Genomic DNA, 19748 nt, shown 5'->3' with positions numbered 1-19748 from the left:
GACAAATAAGTACGAATACAGTATCCAGTATTGCAATCCACAAGTGACAGTGCTAAGAGCTTACTGCAACAGCGGCTATGTGGTGCGCCATTCTATAGGTAGAGGACTCCTGATATTTTTTGTCTTTATCTGCTGCGGTCTAGTACCGTCTTTTTTGCTAGCTAGGGCCACCTACTTGAAGTGCTGCCCGTCTTCCCAGAGGCCTACTTTCTGTGTGAACTGCTGACTGCTCATATGCTTCAGATGATTGTTGACACATCAACCAGGATCGAGGGGCAGGGCAATTTGTGACTTGTTTGGTAATCAGTGGCTGTACTGGAGGGGGAGTGGTTTCTCCTCTCCGAGGCAATCAGCAATTAGTACGTTGGGGGGGGGGGGGGTGGGGGGGTTGTGCTCTTCACCCCTGCTAGGCAATTAGAAATGAGTGTTAGTACTTCAGTCTCCACTGGTTTCCAAACGGCGGCCGTATTAGCGGTGGTCTCATCGCTGAAACGGAGACGGTTCTGCCGAGTTGTTCGAGGAAGGAAAGAGTATCTTACCTATTGATTTTCCTGATCTCATGTAGCTTTTTTGTTGTTGTATTTTTGGTAACTACCGTATGTGTTTTCGATACCTGTACACTCCTCTCCCCTGTAGGCTTTATAGACTCTCCCCACACCTTGGCTACATCCCTTCTAATTTAGTGTACCCTGCGCTCACAACCTCTGTGCAATTTTGGGTCTCTGGCAATGTTTGGAACTGCCTGATCTGCGGTCAAGAACGCAGAGTTCATCTCAGTTTATGCTGCCATTCAATCCCTTGATTTGTTTTTTTTGGGGGGGGCCCCTGACGGAGACATGGATAACCCCAGAGAACACTGCTTCTCCATCTGACTACATTTTCTCTCATAGTCCGAAAGCATCTGGTCGTCGCGGTTGTGGGCTACTAATTTCTCAAAACTGGAGATTTTCATTCTCTCTTTCAAATCCATCTCATTTTAATTATATGCTGTCACTTGTCCACTCAGGCTTAATATTGCTTTCATCTATCGCCCAGCAGGTGCCCTGGGAGAGTTCCTCAATGAGCTTGACCCCTTGATAAGTTCTAGGCCCTCTCTATACACCAAGTCACTCGGCTACATCATGTTCTCACATGGTCTCTATCATTGCTATGCGGATGACACTCAACTAATTTTCTCCATCCCTCCTTCTGTCACCCAGGTGGTGACGTTCATCTCTTCGTGCCTGGCAGATATCTCATCTTGGATGTCGGCATCTTGGATGTCTAGCTCTGACTTTGCTGATATACTTTTCCTCAATAAAGTAGCTGTTTACTATGCCTGTATGTTGTCGAACCTAGCTTAAGATTAATGCATTAACTAAGTCACTCTGGATAGAAGCATCTGCTAAATTACTCAAATGGCAATTGAAGTAATTTTACATTTTGTTTTCCATTTCAAAAGAACTGTGCTCTTTTGGTTTCCATCAGCAGTTCCCAATGTGATTTTCAAACTCAAATTGGAATCATTGATTCTCTCCAGAAAGGCTGTGAAGCCTGCTTATCAAGTGGGAGCAAAGGCTCAAGCCATGTGGGATATCACATTGATCTGCAGGCGGCTCTGATTATATTATATGATCTTAGCTTGATTTCCAACATCCTCAAGCCATTTCTATGCTTATTTTACTTTGTAGAGTGGAAGGGGACTTTGTAGCCTGTACAAGGTTGCTGCGTTAAGAGACTGGATGCATCTCATACGGCTCCCTATTTAGATCACTAACTTTGACCAAGGACCCTGTAGGGCTCTGGTCAAAAGTAATGCACTATAAAGGGCTAGCACTTGGTGAAGTCACTCAATTGGCTTAGTGCAAGGGTATCAAACTCAATTCCTGGAGGGCCAAGTGACTGTGGGTTTGCGCTCTTCCCTTGTACTTGATTGATGAATTAAGGTCATTAATTAGTTAGGAACTCCCCTCACTTGGTTGTCTAGGTCTTAATGTGGCACGAATTGAAAGGAAATTGACACTGCTGACTTAGTGCTTACACAAACACACTGCTAGGACAATTGGCATTTTTCTGTAAGTATATCCTAAATTCCAAGATTATAGAAGGTTTGAAACACAATGTGGTCAGTATTGTTTTATGTATTTTTGATAGCTTCAAAAACAGAAAAACATAATTCTGTCTAAACTAGAGGACATTATTTTATAGGAGCCACTGTACAGTTCCACTGTACACCAAGAGATGGCACAGAATGTTCTGGGAACAAACAATGCTGACTACATGTACATAACTGATTAATAAAATCAATAAGCTATTTAGTGAAGTCGGTGGTTACTGAATACTTCTGACGTCTGCTACAATGGCTTACCCATGACCAAACGCTTTACCCTCTTGCACAGCTTTCGTCAACCTTTTTGTTGGGTTTAACGTCAAACGGCACCCGTTTCCTTTCTGTTGGTACTCTTATCTTTTATTTCTTGTTGCAATGTCGAAGGAACCTGCAAGTAAGCATTTCATTGGACGGTGCATATCATGTGTCGTATTGACAGGATATACAACTAATAACACTCAAATCATAACTTCATGCAGTACCCAACATAGACCGAGCCACCGCTGAGGTGTACCTACCCTCACCTGGAATCAAACATTCTTTAAAAGTCCACTATTGACTAGATTGTGTACACGCTAGAATCGGCGTCCACTTGTCCAAATTAGATATAATGCAATTGAGAGTGATCCAATCCATATGGCTTACTGTAGGACTTCATAAGTTGTGATTCCTTAGTCATAGTGTGGTGCTTGTATGGTTGTATAATATTGTACGGCGTGTAAATTGATGTAATACATTTGGTTGCATAATTACCACAAATGGATATCATAGGTAATCATCCGATCTAAAACCAACATGTGTAAAAGACATGTTTTGCTACACAATAAAATACAAATTATACAATACTACACAGAAACTGCAGTATATAAATGTATTGTAGTCATACACTGAGCATACAAAGCATTAAGCACACTCTTTCCGTGACAGACTGACAAGGTGAATGCAGGTGAACGCTGTGATCCCTTATTGATGTCACTTCAAATCAGTGTAAATTAAGGGGAGGAGACAGGTTAAAGAAGGATTTTTAAGCCTTGATACAATTGAGACATGGATTGAGTATACTACTCGCCAATGTCCAGTCTCTTGACAACAAGGTAGATGAAATTCGAGCAAGGGTTGCCTTCCAGAGAGACATCAGAGATTGTAACATTCTCTGTTTCACGGAAACATAGCTCTCTCGGGATATGTTGTCGGAATCGGTTCAGCCACCGGGCTTCTCCATGCATCGCGCCGGCAGGGATATTCTCCTCTCTGGGAAGAGGAAGGGCGGGGACGCATGCTAGTCATATTATCTCCCAAGAGAATTCTCGTCAATTATCGTCATAGCGGTGTACATTCCCCCTCAAGCAGACACCAAGACGGCCCTCAAGGAACTTCACTGGACTCTATGTAAACCATATATCCTGAGGCTGCATTTATTGTAGCTGGGGATTTTAACAAAGCAAATTTGAGAACAAGGTTACCTAAATTTTATCAGCATATTGATTGCACCACGCGCGGGTGTAATACATATCACCGCCACCCTAGACCCACTTCAGTTTGCATACCGCCCCAACAGGTCCACAGACGATGCAATCGCCATCATGCTGCACACTGCCCTATCCCATCTGACAAGAGAAATACCTACAGTGGGGCAAAAAAATATTTAGTCAGCCACCATTTGTGCAAGTTCTCCTACTTAAAAAGATGAGAGAGGCCTGTAATTTTAATCATAGGTACACTTCAACTATGACAGACAAAATGAGGGGGAAAAAAATCCAGAAAATCACATTGTAGGATTTTAAATGAATTTATTTGCAAATTATGGTGGAAAATAAGTATTTGGTCAATAACAAAAGTTTATCTCAATACTTTGTTATATATATATATACCCTTTGTTGGCAATGACAGAGATCAAACGTTTTCTGCAAGGTTTTCACACACTGTTGCTGGTATTTTGGCCCATTCCTCCATGCAGATCTCCTCTAGAGCAGTGATGTTTTGGGGCTGTTGCTGGGCAACGTGGACTTTCAACTCCCTCCAAAGATTTTCTATGGGGTTGAGATCTGGAGACTGGCTAGGCCACTCCAGGACCTTGAAATGCTTCTTATGAAGCCACTCCTTCGTTGCCCGGGCAATGTGTTTGGGATCATTGTCATGCTGAAAGACCCAGCCACGTTTCATCTCCAATACCCTTGCTGATGGAAGGAGGTTTTCACTCAAAATCCCCCGATACATGGCCCCATTCATTCTTTCCTTTACACGGATCAGTCGTCCTGGGCCCTTTGCAGAAAAACAGCCCCAAAGCATGATGTTTCCACCCCCATGCTTGACAGTAGGTATGGTGTTCTTTGGATGCAACTCAGCATTCTTTGTCCTCCAAACACGACGAGTTGAGTTTTTACCAAAAAGTTATATTTTGGTTTCATCTGACCATATGACATTCTCCCAATCTTCTTCTGGATCATCCAAATGCTCTCTAGCAAACTTCAGACGGGCCTGGACATGTACTGGCTTAAGCAGGGGGACACGTCTGGCACTGCAGGATTTGAGTCCCTGGCGGCGTAGTGTGTTACTGATGGTAGGCTTTGTTACTTTGGTCCCAGCTCTCTGCAGGTCATTCACTAGGTCCCCCCGTGTGGTTCTGGAATTTTTGCTCAACGTTCTTGTGATCATTTTGACCCCACGAGGTGAGATCTTGCGTGGAGCCCCAGATCGAGGGAGATTATCAGTGGTCTTGTATGTCTTCCATTTCCTAATAATTGCTCCCGCAGTTGATTTCTTCAAACCAAGCTGCTTACCTGTTGCAGATTCAGTCTTCACAGCCTGGTGCAGGTCTACAATTTTGTTTCTGGTGTCCTTTGACAGCTCTTTGGTCTTGGCCATAGTGGAGTTTGGAGTGTGACTGTACAGGTAAATACAGGTAAAGAGTGGAGGACAGAGGAGCCTCTTAAAGAAGAAGTTACAGGTCTGTGAGAGCCTGAAATCTTGCTTGTTTGTAGGTGACCAAATACTTATTTTCCACCATAATTTGCAAATTCATAAAAAATCCTACAATTTTTTTTCTCATTTTGTCTGTCATAGTTGAAGTGATGAAAATTACAGGCCTTTCATCTTTTTAAGTGGGAGAACTTGCACAATTGGTGGCTGACTAAATACTTTTTTGCCCAACTGTATGTAAGAATGCTGTTCATTGACTACAGCTCAGCATTCAACACCATAGTACCCACCAAGCTCATCATCAAACTGGAGGTCCTGGGCCTCAACCCCGCCCTGTGCAATTGGGTCCTAGACTTTCTGACGGGCCGCCCCCAGGTGGTGAAGGTAGGAAACAACATCTCCACTTCGCTGAACCTCAACACTGGGGCCCCACAAGGGTGTGTGCTCAGCCCCCTCCTGTACTCCCTGTTCACCCACGATTGCGTGGCCATGCACACCTCCAACTCAATCATTAAGTTTGCAGATGACACAACAGTAGTGTGCTTGATTGCCAACAATGACGAGACTGAGGGATGAGGGCACTCGGAGTGTGGTGTCAGGAAAATAACCTCTCACTTAAGGTCAACAAAACAAAGGAGATGATCGTGGACTTCAGGAAACAGCAGAGGGAGCACCCCCCTATCCACATCGAAGGGACAGCAGTGGAGAAGGTGGAACGTTTTAAGTTCCTCCGCGTACACATCAGGCAAACTGAAATGGTCCACCCACACAGACAGTGAGGTGAAGAAGGCGCAACAGTGCCTCCTAAACCTCAGGAGGCTGAAGAAATTTGGCTTGTCACCCAAAACCCTGACAAATTTTTACAGATGCACAATCGAGAGCATCCTATCAGGCTGTATCACAGCCTGGTATGGTAACTGCACCGCCCTCAACCGCAAGGCTCTCCAGAGGGTGGTGTGGTCTGCACAACGCATCACTAAAGGCAAACTATCTGCCCTCCATGACACCTACAGCACCCGATGTCACAGGAAGGCCAAAAAGATCATCATTGAATAGGGTATGGTAGTAGGTGCCAGGCGCACCGGTTTGTGTCAAGAACTGCATCACTCAACAGTTTCCTGTGTGTATCAAGAATGGTCTATCACTTTATTTAAGGGATTCACCCAAATGACATAATGACATACTGGTGAACTATCCCTTTAAGAATGTAAAAAAAGGCCTAAACTAAATAATATTAACATGTGTAATACAAGCATCAAAGACCATTAGGCCAACCAAATACATTTTACGATGTTCATTGGAGCCTCTTAAAGCAACAGAGAGAATGGGTGACAGACTGCCAAAATCCTAAGCCATTAATTCCCCCAAAAGCTTACACTGACATATTTAGTCGGAAAATGACCTCAATGCTGAGCGCATGTGCCAAACCGGATAACACCATTTCAATTCAACTAAGAGCATAAGTAACTCGTATGTACTCTAACTTCAGGCACTTGTTGTGATGGAAATGAGTCTGGAATCGAGAAGGCCACGTAACTTTTTAGCTCCATTCTGGCAGAGGTTTCTCCCCAATTCCAACCTTGAAAGCAGCTTAGCGGGCCACTTGTAAACCTGCTTACTGGAAAGGCCATGTCGGGAAATACTGGGCCAGAGAAGGAAAGGACACTCCTGTGGATAAGCTTGATTAAACAGGGATACGGAAGATCCAACTGAAGCCAACAGTTGGATCAAGGCATAGTGTATCCCAAATGGTACCCTATTCCCTATAAAGTGCACTAGCTTCAGCCAGAGCCCTATGAACGCTGGTCAAAAGTAGTGTAGTATACAGGGAATAGGGTGCCATTTGAAACTCAACCCCTTTTCTCATTCTCAAGTGTTTTTCTCTTAATTGTGCACCCAGGCTGAGATTCAACAAGTTTATTAGTAACTCCATTGCTTTTCTTTGAAGTTACTTTGGTGTTTGTTCTCCAAACTTCCCAAAAGTAATAGCATGAGAATAGTGTAATTTGAATAGGACTACAGTGTTTACATCGGACAATTACTTGTTTGAGTTGGACTACCGTGTCGAGCTGGCAAATCTGTGTCAAATAAATGTCTGTCTAGCCTGAGTCATGGTGACTGTTTCACAGGGCCACAAACCCACATCTACAGAGCAAACGCTCTAATGTATGTTTGATTAGGTTTTAAGACTATAGTATCAAATCCATTGGCTTCTATGGAAGTCATCAGTTGTGCTTGTTTCACCAACCATCGGTGCATTGTCTATGCGTCTCTGACGTATGCTTTTGGTGTTGTTGTTTGTGTCTTGCTGGTGAGAAACCTAAAGTTCACCTTTCACCTCATGGGATTAATAAAGTTGATTCAATTTCGGGCTCACCTCTGAGAGCAGGCAGCAGTGAGTGGTCCTTCCTGTCGTCACATTTGTTACATTCACTGAAGTAGAGCAGCAGGAAGACATCCACCAGCACCCAGACAAGCGAGGTGGTCAGCACCACCTTACAGTATACGAAACGCCGCATCGGCCCCCCGTGACGTGACGTGGCGGCAGAGAGGAATCAGCAGGCTGGCCCCTGACAGAAAGCAGGAACTCTGGAGACTAAACAAGGTAACGGAGGGGAGACACACCGGGATGTCATCCCACTACAGAGAGAGGAGAGAAAAACACACAGACCTGGTTGGAGGGAGAACTTTGAGAAATGAAAAGAAACCATTTAATTGATGAAATGTTAAGAGTGAACATTGTGACAATGAAACTGAGGAGAATTCATTGATTTCACCATACAGCTTCCACCAACAGCTAACTTCCTTTGAACATGTCTTTTGGTATGGAACACGGTTGTTGACAATGACTTGGTATTTTTCCATTTGAGAGAGAAAAGCAGAAAGCTAATTCCTTCCTCAGAGAGTCTGCATATCATCTGTGGTTTATTGGCAGATTTGCCTAGACCAGGCAGATAGATTTCAGTCCAATGAGAATGTTTGTGCGGAACAGAAATCTCAATGGAATGAAATGAACACCTCACTAGTATTCCACATGAAAAAAAAAAAATTGCTATGTAATGTGACTTTCTCTAAGGAGAATTACTGGTTTACAGAGGCAACAAGCTGCATTCAATTCTCCCTGTATGAAACTGTGTGTGTGTAAAATCACAATAGATGTGCCGGACAAGACCGCTCTAAAAGAAGCAGTCCGAAGAGAATAAATAGACAATGTTAACAAAATGGACACTCTTTTCATAATATTAATTCATATCCACCTGACAACTTTGTTACGATAGTGATGGATTAGATCACAACTGAAATAGAGCATGCTTTGCACGTTTTCTATTTTCCTCCTACAAATGTTCATCTCCAATCGAATGTTAGGATGTACAAGAAGGTTGCTTTGACTGAAAGGTCTGCACTGTGGTACTTTCCCTTTAAATATCCTGTAAAGCAATAAGAGCTATCCATGATCCCAAAGTCTTGCGTTTTCGTTTCGGGGGGAAATTAGACCATATTAAATGGCATAAAAGGCTATCAAATATTTCTGTCTTACACACAAATTCTGGTATTGGAGTGTTCTGTGGGGCATTGAGTTTCCATAAACGCGGTCACATAACCACACGCAAAAATACAACTGAAAACAGAAACCCCCTTGGTGTACGTTGAAGTGGTGTGTGTGTGTGTGTGTGTATAAGTGTGTGTGTGTGTGCGCATTTTTGTTTACCCACATCATCCTCCAATATGCTCAAGGCCCTATGCCAATGGAGGGTTCTTATAACACCCCTCTAGACTCATCCCCAGAAGGAAATTTGACTCTCCCATTTCCTTATCATTCTCCTGCTGCATAGGTGCAGCGTAGTGCAGTCTTTGCGCTCACAACATCCCTCTCTGCTTCCTGTATACGTCCATCACAGTAGATGACAAGCCTGTCCTGAGTTGACTGTTATCGCTTCCAAAAACAAAGATACCGTCCTGTAGGTTCAGTCCAGGCCTAACCCAACATACCTGATTCCGCTATTTAAAGGTATGGGTGAGCAGCTAATTAGTAAAAACAGGTGTGCTCTGGTTAGCCTCACACTACCATCCTGATCTGGTGAACTTAGGGAGTGAACGTTATTTGTAATAAGGGCTACATGGAGAAAATCGGACCTCTCTGAAATGAAAAATGGATGGCCATCCGTTCAGCAAGATATAATTGACCTCAACCCTCCCTCAACGTCGTTGCGCTCACAACATCCCCCTCTGCTTCCTGTATTCGTCAATCACAGTAGATGACAAGCCTGTCCTGAGTTAACTGTTATCGCTTCCAAAAATAAGCCTGGTCACCCAGTCATGTTTATTAGTAGCGTCACAGCCCCGTAAACAACCAGTCACACTGACAATGGTTCATAATTGGCCGCTTTCTGTCATAAGTAGACCTACAAAGCTTAACCAAATTTACAGGACATCTAAGGTGGGACATTAGCCCCAAAATGGCCTTGAGAACGGCAGTCTAATAAAATAAAGACTCCTTTGTGTGCAATGTTGTCATCTGTTGCAGACTTTTCGCAAACCATAAAAATGTATAGATTCCGGTGATAAGGTATTCAAATCCTCCATTTCCAACACATCATGAATCTGATTGAAATGAAAGAGACCAACGCCTAGTAACACTAGACCGCTTGGAACCTTACTCCACGCTACTTTCATCATATTGAATTCTATGCTAATTTCTGCAGAGAGAAGAAGAAAAAAAAAACTCGGAAACATGTCTGCTGTGTTTTCCCGCGGCCATCTGCTTAGAACTGTCGAGTGCAATGTTTGGGTCTGGTGCCACCAACCAGGCTGGAGGCGACGCTCGCGTTCCCCCTCTGAAGCGGCTGGGTCATTAGTCCAACCATCTGCACGGATGAATATTTCCTGTCTGTTGAGCAGTGCACTACAACAAGGTCTCTCCCCTCATTACAGCATACATTTCAGCTGAAAACACTTGTCGGAACAACGCAAACCTTATTGACCGTGGCGACGCTTTGACGCTTTAACCCACGGGCCAGAAGTGTAACATTTTTTGGGCACCTCTGACACTGACAGTTACTGTTTGACTGTACCCATACTCCTACACATCAAACAAGGCTGCTCTGAAGTTCAAACAATGGCAATTCAGCTCTAATGTCCTCTATCAGTTCTGACTGGTTTATTCTGGAATCCCAGATGCAGAATTATCTGAAGTACATGATTCTTCACTCAAGAAGCAGACTGAACTTCTCTTAATACAAGCTCACTTAGGTACACTCCAGGGCCACTGATATAAGCATTATGACAGGGAGCACTTTGAGCCCAATCTTTTACAATGTTCAGAAAAGGATAAATCAGCACAAATCGTTCAGCGTTAGGCATTCAGGGGACAGGAAATGATTATCAGGATGGACTAGAGGGCTGATCCTCTTAAGTCCGTCCGTCGCTCCGATCCAATGGGGTGCTGTGACGACGTCAATAACAAAGGGAAGAGGTGGGCTGTGCTACTAAAGTACACGAGGGAATACTTTAGTGGCATATGTATTGGGCAGGGCCCCACAACTCTCATCCTGGAGATACCGTCCTGTAGGTTCAGTCCAGTCGTAACCCAACATACCTGATTCAGCTATTTAAAGGTCTGGGTGAGCAGCTAATTAGTAAAAACAGGTGTGCTTTGGTTAGCCTCACACTACCATCCTGATCTGGTGAACTTAGGGAGTGAACGTTATTTATAATAAGAATGGACAGAGAGATAGGCCCATGTGTTCATCTGATCATATTTCTCCAATTCTAAATCAGTGTGTCTTGTCTGCAATGAAACTGTCCCCTTTTTTGCAAATAATTGAATCTGAGACTTCGTTAGGAATCTGAGCATGGTACTTCCACAAGTTAACCTACCCAGACAGAGTAGACCTAGTGACACTGCTGGCTACTCTTCTTCTATGGCTTAACCCAACTTGAGAGGGTCACAAGTGTTTCCCTAAAAGCTGTCTGGGTTTAAACATCTTCTACTGTACAGAAAGTGAATATCTTTAATCAATTGATACTGACAGAATTAGATTACTTTTCAAGCAAAATCAATTTTTTTGGTCTCCTCGGCTATAGAAGGATGTAGCTTCGCACTCTCATTCTCAAACCGAACAGAGCATAGGCTATAGGCCAGTCCGCGTGCAAGACTAGATTATTTGGACTAGGCCTAATCATAAATTATTTTCAGAAGAAGCCTTTGACTCTCCTCCTGAACTGCCATCATAGACCTACACAGCACAGCCATTGGTTAGGCAGCACACACACAAAAAAAAATGGAATCAGCAAGAGCAGAGCAGGCCGGGGCTCAGGATTGTAATATCCATTGCAGTGTCTAATGCAGCCTAGTTGTATTTACACCATCCCAGAAGCTATCTTGTGAATATAACTTTGTTCTGTTCTTCTCCAAGCATGCACTTCGTAGCCTATAGGCTATGGATCATTTGATTGAGACCACACTAAATAGCCTATAGGCGCACGCCCAGCGAAGAATCAGAGATGCGGGGCGGCATCAGCCACACATCGATATATAGCCTAATAAGCAACAAATTCCAAAACACTGACAAATATCAACATTTCATTATTTACAAAGTACATGACCCTCCCCTGGACTATATTGAAAAAAGAAAATACTAAATCCTCCCCTTGACTGAAATTGAAAAAGCATGACCCTCCCCCATTTTCCTCCAGGTGCCCATTCTGTGCACTTATATCCATCCCAAGCTCACGAGATCAGGATGGTAGTACGAGGCTACGCATTATGAGGGTTGGACCGGAAAACCTATAGGACGGTAGATCCCCAGGAAGAGGACGTAATGTAAGTATCGTACCACTCGATTCATCGAGACCATTATGAAGTGAGAGACAACCCACAGGGTGTGATATGGTGGAAAGCCAAGCGCACACTCCCTCCACTCAGCAGCAGACCGATAAATAGGCTAAAAGGGAACATATCGATTCATCTGTTGTCTTTATACAGCTGAACTGATCTAAAGACAACGTGTCCGTAACAAATAGGCTAAGTGAGACTTAACTTGTTGACCTATTTGAGTGCCCACTGGCTACTACCACTTCAACTGTTACCAGTGTCTCACTGCAGGGTTGGGTTCAATTTGAATACAAGGCAGTCAATTCAGGAAGTAATACTGAAATTACAATTCAATAATTACAATAGGCCATCTGTTTTCAATGACTGTTCAATAAGTGAAGAGAAGCAAAAAAAAAAAAAGCGAAGCTATTTGTGTCAAAGATTTTTCCCATTTTTGAATGACCCCCAACCCGGCCTCACAGCACTATATCGAAAGGTAAATTGCTAGAACAATCGTGTGGCAAAATGTCATCCTTGATATCGGACCTCCACAACAATCTTGTCATTATGATGGATGAGTAGGGTATTGACTTCAAACTGCTGCAGAAGGACAGGTGTATATCCAGGCTACAGCTCATCGATATCATTCCTACATTCAAGACTAAGATTATCTAATTGGAAAGCTTAGCGACAATGTTACAACAAATATTGTAGATACAGCCTATATCAGCAGCAGGCTGATATAGGACCTTACATTCCTGCAATATCTAATTGACAGTCTAGAATCTAGTAATTAATAGACGGAACACTAGAACATGCTATATTCCAAATGAACATTTCTACTGTAGCCATCTCTTATGACATTGTCTGAATGCTGAAATATGAAAGCACGTCATTCAAGAAACATGTCATTTTGTACAATACTTACAGAAAATATGTCTTATTGTAATCAATTAATGGCACAATGATTTCTCGCTTGCCAGCAACGTGTTGCATTGGGTTAACAGCACTAATGTAATTCACTAATCATTTTTGAATGGTTGAAATGGTAAATCAAACTATCAATCCAAATGTTCCGCAGACGGGAAACCTGTATCTGAATGAAGAGCATAATTTTACGTCCCGATGATGTTGCTGGTTGGCAATCTTCCTTGCTTGACAGTCTTTGCTAGTCCGTCTTCAGATGTACCGCAGTCCCCCCGACGCGACACGTAGACTACCGATATATTGTAGCCTAAACAAGTTCCCCTGTAATCTCTAACATTCTATGCAGCGCAAAATGATATGTCTTTGTATCCACCTGTTCTCGGAAAGAATAATGTATAACGGGGTAACGGACAGGCGATACATTCTGGTGCAATCTACCATGAAAACTATAGAGGCAATAGTCCTTTTATTCATCCGTAATTGGTTGCAAGTCACGTCGATCAGGAAGTCCTGCTGATCCTGAGCATCAAGGGCGTCTGGTAAATGTATTTCTTTCAGTGTGCATCATATGGGAAATAGCCTAAAGCACAAAAGTCAAATACATAGGTTACACACGACATATTGAAATATCTTACAATACATAATATAATATATTCGTGGTATGAATCATTTGTAGGCTATATCTGAAAATATAAGTAGTTTATACACAGTTAATAATGAGTTAATATGTAGGATCTATAACGTTAAATAGTCAGTAGATAGTTATAAAGTCTTTGTTCAAATTGTGTGATTGTCGTTTGGTGTTTCCAAAATTTGAGTTGATGTATGAACAATTCAAAATCAATTCAACCTAAATTAGGAGCAAAGTTGGCACCTTATACAAACCAATATTATCCAGAAGAATGAATCATTTCTCAATCTGGCCCTAATTCTCATCACAGCAAAACTGAACAGAAAATGTTTTGAGTGCCAGTTTTGTAACCTAGACCTAGGTTTACTATGTTAGCACTGCTCTGTTCTCATGCCACAAACTGGTCTCAGAGCATTTTGTATTATTCTGTAAGTAAATCTGAGACTCTCCATTTAGTATGTTTCGTATTGTATGTATTAATTTTTGGATTCCAATCGCTCATTTCTTATGATATGTTTTTGAATTACAATTTGTATTATATGTTACACATTTGCAAAATATACAATATGTTACGAATGAGTAAAATGTACAATATGTTACCAATTTGCGAAGATATGATGTTACAAATTCTAGATAGGTGGCTAACGTTAGCTAGGCTAGGGGTTATGGTTAAGGTTAGGGGAAGGGTTAGATAAAAGGGTTAAGGTTCGGGTTTAGGCGAAGGGTTATTTAAAAGGGTTAAGGGGGATAGTTAGCTAACATGCTAAAGATGTGGCAAAGTACCTAAAAAGTAGGAAGTAGTTTAAAAGTTGCTAAAACGCTAAAGTTGTCCATGATGAGTTTGAACTCGCAACCTTTGGATTGGTAGACGTTCACGTTAAATGTCCACCCATCCTCTAACCTTTTCTTTTTGCCTAAAGTAACCATGTGTCCAACGTAACCATACCAAACTTAATGTACTGTATCATCCTAATTGGAGATTCCCGGATTTGTGTACAGAATAATACTAAATGCTCTGAGAGGAGGTTACATACAATGGTGTCACTTTTCTACATCAAGTACTATACTGCCATCTGCTGATGATTTAGTTTGGAACCAGGGATGAGCTACAGTAGGCATATTTTTCAAGTCTTTATTATCTCAATAATATAACATTCATTCAGCTTTCAGCTCCAACAACACGTAACAGTAAAAAGTCAGGCATTTATACCAATAGGGTACATGTACAGTAGGTCAAAGACTATAGTTCGGGTCAAATATTGGGCATAGTAAGTATAATTAAAAAGGCATAGTTCAGACTAGAATTGATTGCATTTGGATATACTTTGGAAAACAGCAATATATGCATGTATTTTCTAAAGGATACATTAATTAAGATTCAATTAATTAATTCGTTTTAGATACACCATTTGACATCCACTATATGTCAGTGAAAGTATTGTAACGACCCTGGGTTTATAAACGCGGAAATCGACCCTGCCGCACGAGCTAGAATGTCGAGGGTTCGAGACCTGCTCCCTGCTGTTTCATTACAGTATTGATCATAATGTACACTTGAATTAGCTAGCCCGGAGTGCAGGGACGAAAGAGTTTAGGCTTGACGTCCATATGGGCCAATGGAATGATTCCAAAATAAAAGCTCTGAGCCTGAGTACCCGGCACCGGCGTGCGAGCTAAATCAAGTTCACTCTGCGCACCTATGAAATTAAAGAGTCACGACGCGAATTCGACAGAGGTTGAGACTGTATTAACTGACAATAACAATATAAAATAAAAAATCTGCTACATTATAAAAATGTAAACCAATATTTGATATTGAATCCAAAATTGCACCTTTTCACCAAATTGCATTTATTTTCCCCATTATTGGACTGGATGGAATGGGCAGGTGCAGGGTTTTCAGCCATCCAATTACGCATTGCGTGTTTCATTGATCATGCTCATGGTGGCGCTACTACTATACACTCTTGGAAAACAGCTCTCTCCTGTGCGTCCTGAAATGGTTTCACCCAACCAGGTAGGTTATAATAACCATGGGTTGCTGGAACATCATAAATGCACTGTGGCTGGGAAGAGAACATTTGGAAAGGTATGCCAAAGCAGTTTGATACACACCAGAAGACCTATACCAGATTTAAAGGTGGCATTTCAATCTCCTGGTTCTCACTCTTAATTTTTTTCTGCGCTTGTGGGGAATTTTTCTGAAATTGCGCTTGAAAGTGCGCTTTTGGCTGTTATTTGTGGTGCCAACTGAACGTTGAAAAGTGGAGATGAATTCTACCGCTTTCAATCAAACGGAGAGCTCAGGACTTTTCAATAAGACTGAAGATATTTTTTGTTGTAACTTTTCATCAGTGGTGACTGATAATGGTTTCGTGGCGCCGACTCCGGATGAGAGAAGTCTCTTTCTCATGAGAGTTGTCCAGATTGCCGTTATGTGCGTGTTATCGCTCACGGTGGTTTTCGGTATATTCTTTTTGGGCTGCAACCTTCTCATTAAGTCAGAGGGAATGATCAACTTTTTGGTGACGGACAGAAGACCATCCAAAGAGGTAGAAACAGTCATTGTTGGGGCATATTAGTAGCCCAAAGAGCGCTTTTGGAGACTTTGTCAAAATGATTTGTCCTACCACTGATGCCCAGATGATTAATCCAGTTTTCACCAACAGCAGAGAGACGGAGCTCAATTTTCACATAAAATCCAGTCTCCATTGTTCATTTCTTGTCAGTTGACGAAAATGTAGGATCCAGCAGGTGACTGAACAGTCAGGGGACAAATTAGGGGTAGGGCTAAACATTTTAAGGACACACATCTCCAAGAAGTATATAGCCAAAATCATCTTTCACTTTTTGTTAAAGACAAACAAACAATGTCAATTGAATTGTACTATCATTTGAATTGGACGCACTAGATTGTTATAGCCTATTTGTCAACGTGACAATCGTTTTTTACTTCTAACACTTTCTCGTATTGCTAAAGCAATGGGGATGAATGAATGTTTTTGAAAAATACCTATGTGTTTTTGCATACAATATGCAAGTCAGTATTATGATTTAGTCAATGTGTCTAATGGGTTTCCTATTGAACATTTGTAAATAGTGAGTGGTTAAATGCATGGAAGGTGGATATATAATAAAACAACAGTAGTTTATCTTTGTTTATTGAAATAAATTCATCATGTAATTATGTTGACGTTTTCAGTTTGAGCGATTCTGATTGTCCATCAATCTGCTCTGTGTTCATTTCAAACAATCATGGCCACAGTATGACTATTTCAGTTGTATTGAGATCATTCTGATTACAAAACCCTTCAAATGATAACATTTTATACTGTATCAATATATTAAACATGTACTGTTTATTATTTTAATATCACCACATTTATTTTTGCAGCATATTCTATTGAAAGTGTGGAAATGTCATAATTGACAGGGCACATTGAGAGAAAATGTGTGACATTAGCACCTTGTTGGAGATTGACTCTTGGAGCCCCCAATGGTGAACCACTGAAACCAATGTGATGAGCAAGGTTGCTTTTTCCAGGATTGATGTGTGACGTCCTAGTCCCATTGATCAGTCTGGGGTTTAATGGAAACCTGCCTGACAGTGTTCGTACCATATCAGATGCTCAGAAAACATATACACTCTAAATGATGGGTTAAAAAAACAACCCAACTATTCTTTAGTGTGTCGGATATTGTAGTGTGACCACATTTAGACCTCTCTTTGTCTGGGGACCTTGAACATGATTAACTCACAAATGCATGGTGTTATAACAATCCACTATATAGGACTTATCTTGGTTTGATCAATTCATTCTCTCTAATGTGGTGGTCTCCTGTTTTCTATAACACTCTTAGACATATGCACATGATTTCAATTCATTATATAAACATATTTTTTGGGGTGTTTTTTTTTTTAACCTTTATTTAACCAGGCAAGTCAGTTAAGAACACATTCTTATTTTCAATGACGGCCTGGGAACAGTGGGTTAACTGCCTGTTCAGGGGCAGAACGACAGATTTGTACCTTGTCAGCTCGGGGGTTTGAACTCGCAACCTTCCGGTTACTAGTCCAACGCTCTAACCACTAGGCTACGCTGCCGATGGTTTGAAATACATGTCATTTTACACACTATATGTATTGATTGCACTGCAGTCAGAGATTGTGACATTTTCTCCTTCTCTGTCTGTATTATGTAGTTGTTCCTGTATAGACCATAGTGTGGCTTCTCTCCCCTCAGTGAAAGCATCTGTTGTTCTGCCCCCCCCCCCCCCACCCCAGCTTCCCCCAATGCAGCCCCCCGGGGGGAACCAAACAGTCCCTCCTCAAAAATGACTTGTCTTGTCAAATCAAACCAAGGAGGACTGCACTGCACAAACTGCTACACTCTGATAAGCCACCTGTGCCCCTGCTCCAATGGAACGGTGTTAAAGTTGAAAAGCGTCTAAAGTCGTTTCACTTCCTCCGAAATCACGCTTCCTGCCTGCCTTGCCGTCGAGGACAAATCAATCTGGTGACCCACCCTTTACAGTTTACTGAATCGCGTTTGACAAGGCCCATTAAGATGTGTTATGATTGATGGACGGCAGCATAGCCTACGGGGTGTGTCACCGGCCGAAGTCCCAAACCACTCTCTATCTCACCTAATAATTACACTTGAATGCTAGTGAGACATGAGTGTCATAACAAATAGAACATTTTGTTTGATAAATGTTCTCTCAAACTAATACTATATCATTAAGTATTTTGTGTGCAGCCATTACAGGTACTTCATGATATTCCCATTTGCCCTTGATAAAATCCTAAGCATAACAACTTTGATAGTATCTGATGCGTAAGTGTCAATTCGGTTGAATGAGATTATACATTCAACACCAACCTGAACTCAGTGAAGTTCAGTTAACCCAATGAAGTGTTACCCATTAGATGAAATGATCAGCCATCATAGAGATATGGATAATTAGATTACCCTGAACAAGTTAGTGGTAGCCAATGAGTTGTGGAAACTGATCCTATCTAAACTATGGAAAAATAATCTAGATGATTGTATTTATATAGCTTAAACTGTGTTTAGTATCATCCATGTATTAAGCCAGCTGATTTATAGACTGTATATTTTCATCCAAATATCTTCTCTCTTCCTGTATTTAATTGTATTGTATTATAATAGTCATTGCATTATTAAACATGTATTTCATTTATTTGAATGATTGCAATATGTGGTAATTTTCATTATAAATGGGGGAGTAGGCATCTGTAACATGTAGGTCTGAGATTGATAAGGTATGGGCTAAACAGGGTTGGTTAAAAACAAGGCAGCTGTACGCCACGCTGCCTCTTAAAGTGTGTGTGTGTGTGTGTGTGTGTGTGTGTGTGTGTGTGTGTGTGTGTGTGTGTACATTGTATCAGATGATGACTTCCACTTCTGCCTATTGAGAAGTCAGTGTGGCTGTATTGTCCAATTCTTGAATGAACCGCATCATCTGAAACAACAAACACACAAAACAATTCAAGAGGTAACGTATTCCTCCTCCTCCGAAGAAAAAAACAATCAGGCATCAACTTTGATGAGATGTCTAATGTAGGTCAGAACAGCAGGCTGCATACTTTTCTGGATAAGACTACTTCTTTTTAAGCGCAGAGTGATTATTTCATGAATGAACTGCTGTGAATAGCTCGCAGGAGAATGTTGTGGAGCAGTTTAATATCCAACAAAAAAAATTGCAGTCTGCTGTAGCACGTCTGTAATGATGTCACTGATCTAATGGAGGGCATGTCACACTGTGATGCAGTCTTTAGTAGGGTACTTTTCCAGACACATTTGAGTGATTTCATTCATATCAACAGATTCCGTCTAGAAATTCAACTGATATAATTGTATATTATTAGGTGATAATAAGCAGTTACAAACACTAGTATTGACACAGGTGATTATAAGCAGTTACAAACACTAGTATTGACACAGGTGATAATAAGCAGTTACAAACACTAGTATTGACACAGGTGATAATAAGCAGTTACAAACACTAGTATTGACACAGGTGATAATAAGCAGTTACAAACACTAGTAATGACACGGTCCTGTGTGGCTCAGTAGGTAGAGCATGGCACTGGCAATGCCAGGGTTGTGGCTTAAATTCCCACGGGGCAGCAGTACCAATGGAAATGTATGCACTTACTACTACTGTAAGTCGCTCTGGATAAATGTAAAATGTTGACAGTATAGGCTGTCTTCTATTGTAGATCATGATATGATTTGATCAATAGAAAATGTTATACACCAATACTCCCGAGCATGGCGTGCGATCTCATCCAGAATCTATGCCAGTTTTCTGTTTCAAGATACTGGTGTGTGGGGGACCTA

At 41.6% G+C, this 19748-nt stretch overlaps 2 protein-coding genes across 3 annotated transcripts in view; one reads left to right on the top strand and one right to left on the bottom strand.

Annotated features, from left to right (window-relative positions):
- The window catches only part of LOC110520045 (polypeptide N-acetylgalactosaminyltransferase 13), a 53338-nt gene extending 40119 nt beyond the window's left edge, over positions 1 to 13219 (bottom strand). For both annotated transcript variants that reach the window (XM_036974308.1, XM_036974307.1), the window contains exons 1-2: positions 12751 to 13219; positions 7386 to 7648 (exon numbers count right to left, since the gene is read on the bottom strand). In XM_036974308.1, coding sequence (XP_036830203.1) covers positions 7386 to 7527 — 142 coding nt within the window. In that variant the 5' untranslated portion in view covers positions 7528 to 7648; positions 12751 to 13219. The remainder of the gene's footprint in view (positions 1 to 7385; positions 7649 to 12750) is intronic.
- Positions 13220 to 15450: 2231 nt separating this feature from the next.
- On the top strand, positions 15451 to 18591 carry rprma (reprimo, TP53 dependent G2 arrest mediator candidate a). The gene has a single exon (XM_021597022.2). It carries the CDS (start codon positions 15651 to 15653, stop codon positions 15960 to 15962), a length of 312 nt encoding a protein of 103 aa, XP_021452697.1. The 5' UTR covers positions 15451 to 15650; the 3' UTR covers positions 15963 to 18591.
- The last annotated feature ends 1157 nt before the right edge of the window (positions 18592 to 19748 follow it).

The sequence above is a fragment of the Oncorhynchus mykiss genome, chromosome 3 (genome assembly GCF_013265735.2).
Source record: "Oncorhynchus mykiss isolate Arlee chromosome 3, USDA_OmykA_1.1, whole genome shotgun sequence".
In the NCBI taxonomy this organism is placed as follows: domain Eukaryota; kingdom Metazoa; phylum Chordata; class Actinopteri; order Salmoniformes; family Salmonidae; genus Oncorhynchus; species Oncorhynchus mykiss.
Note: the sequence above shows the minus strand (reverse complement) of the source record. Positions and strands in the feature narration are given on the sequence as shown.

Bases quoted from the DNA above. Each gene is read 5' to 3' on its own strand.
- rprma (XM_021597022.2), top strand. From the start codon at position 15,651: ATGAATTCTACCGCTTTCAATCAAACGGAGAGCTCAGGACTTTTCAAT.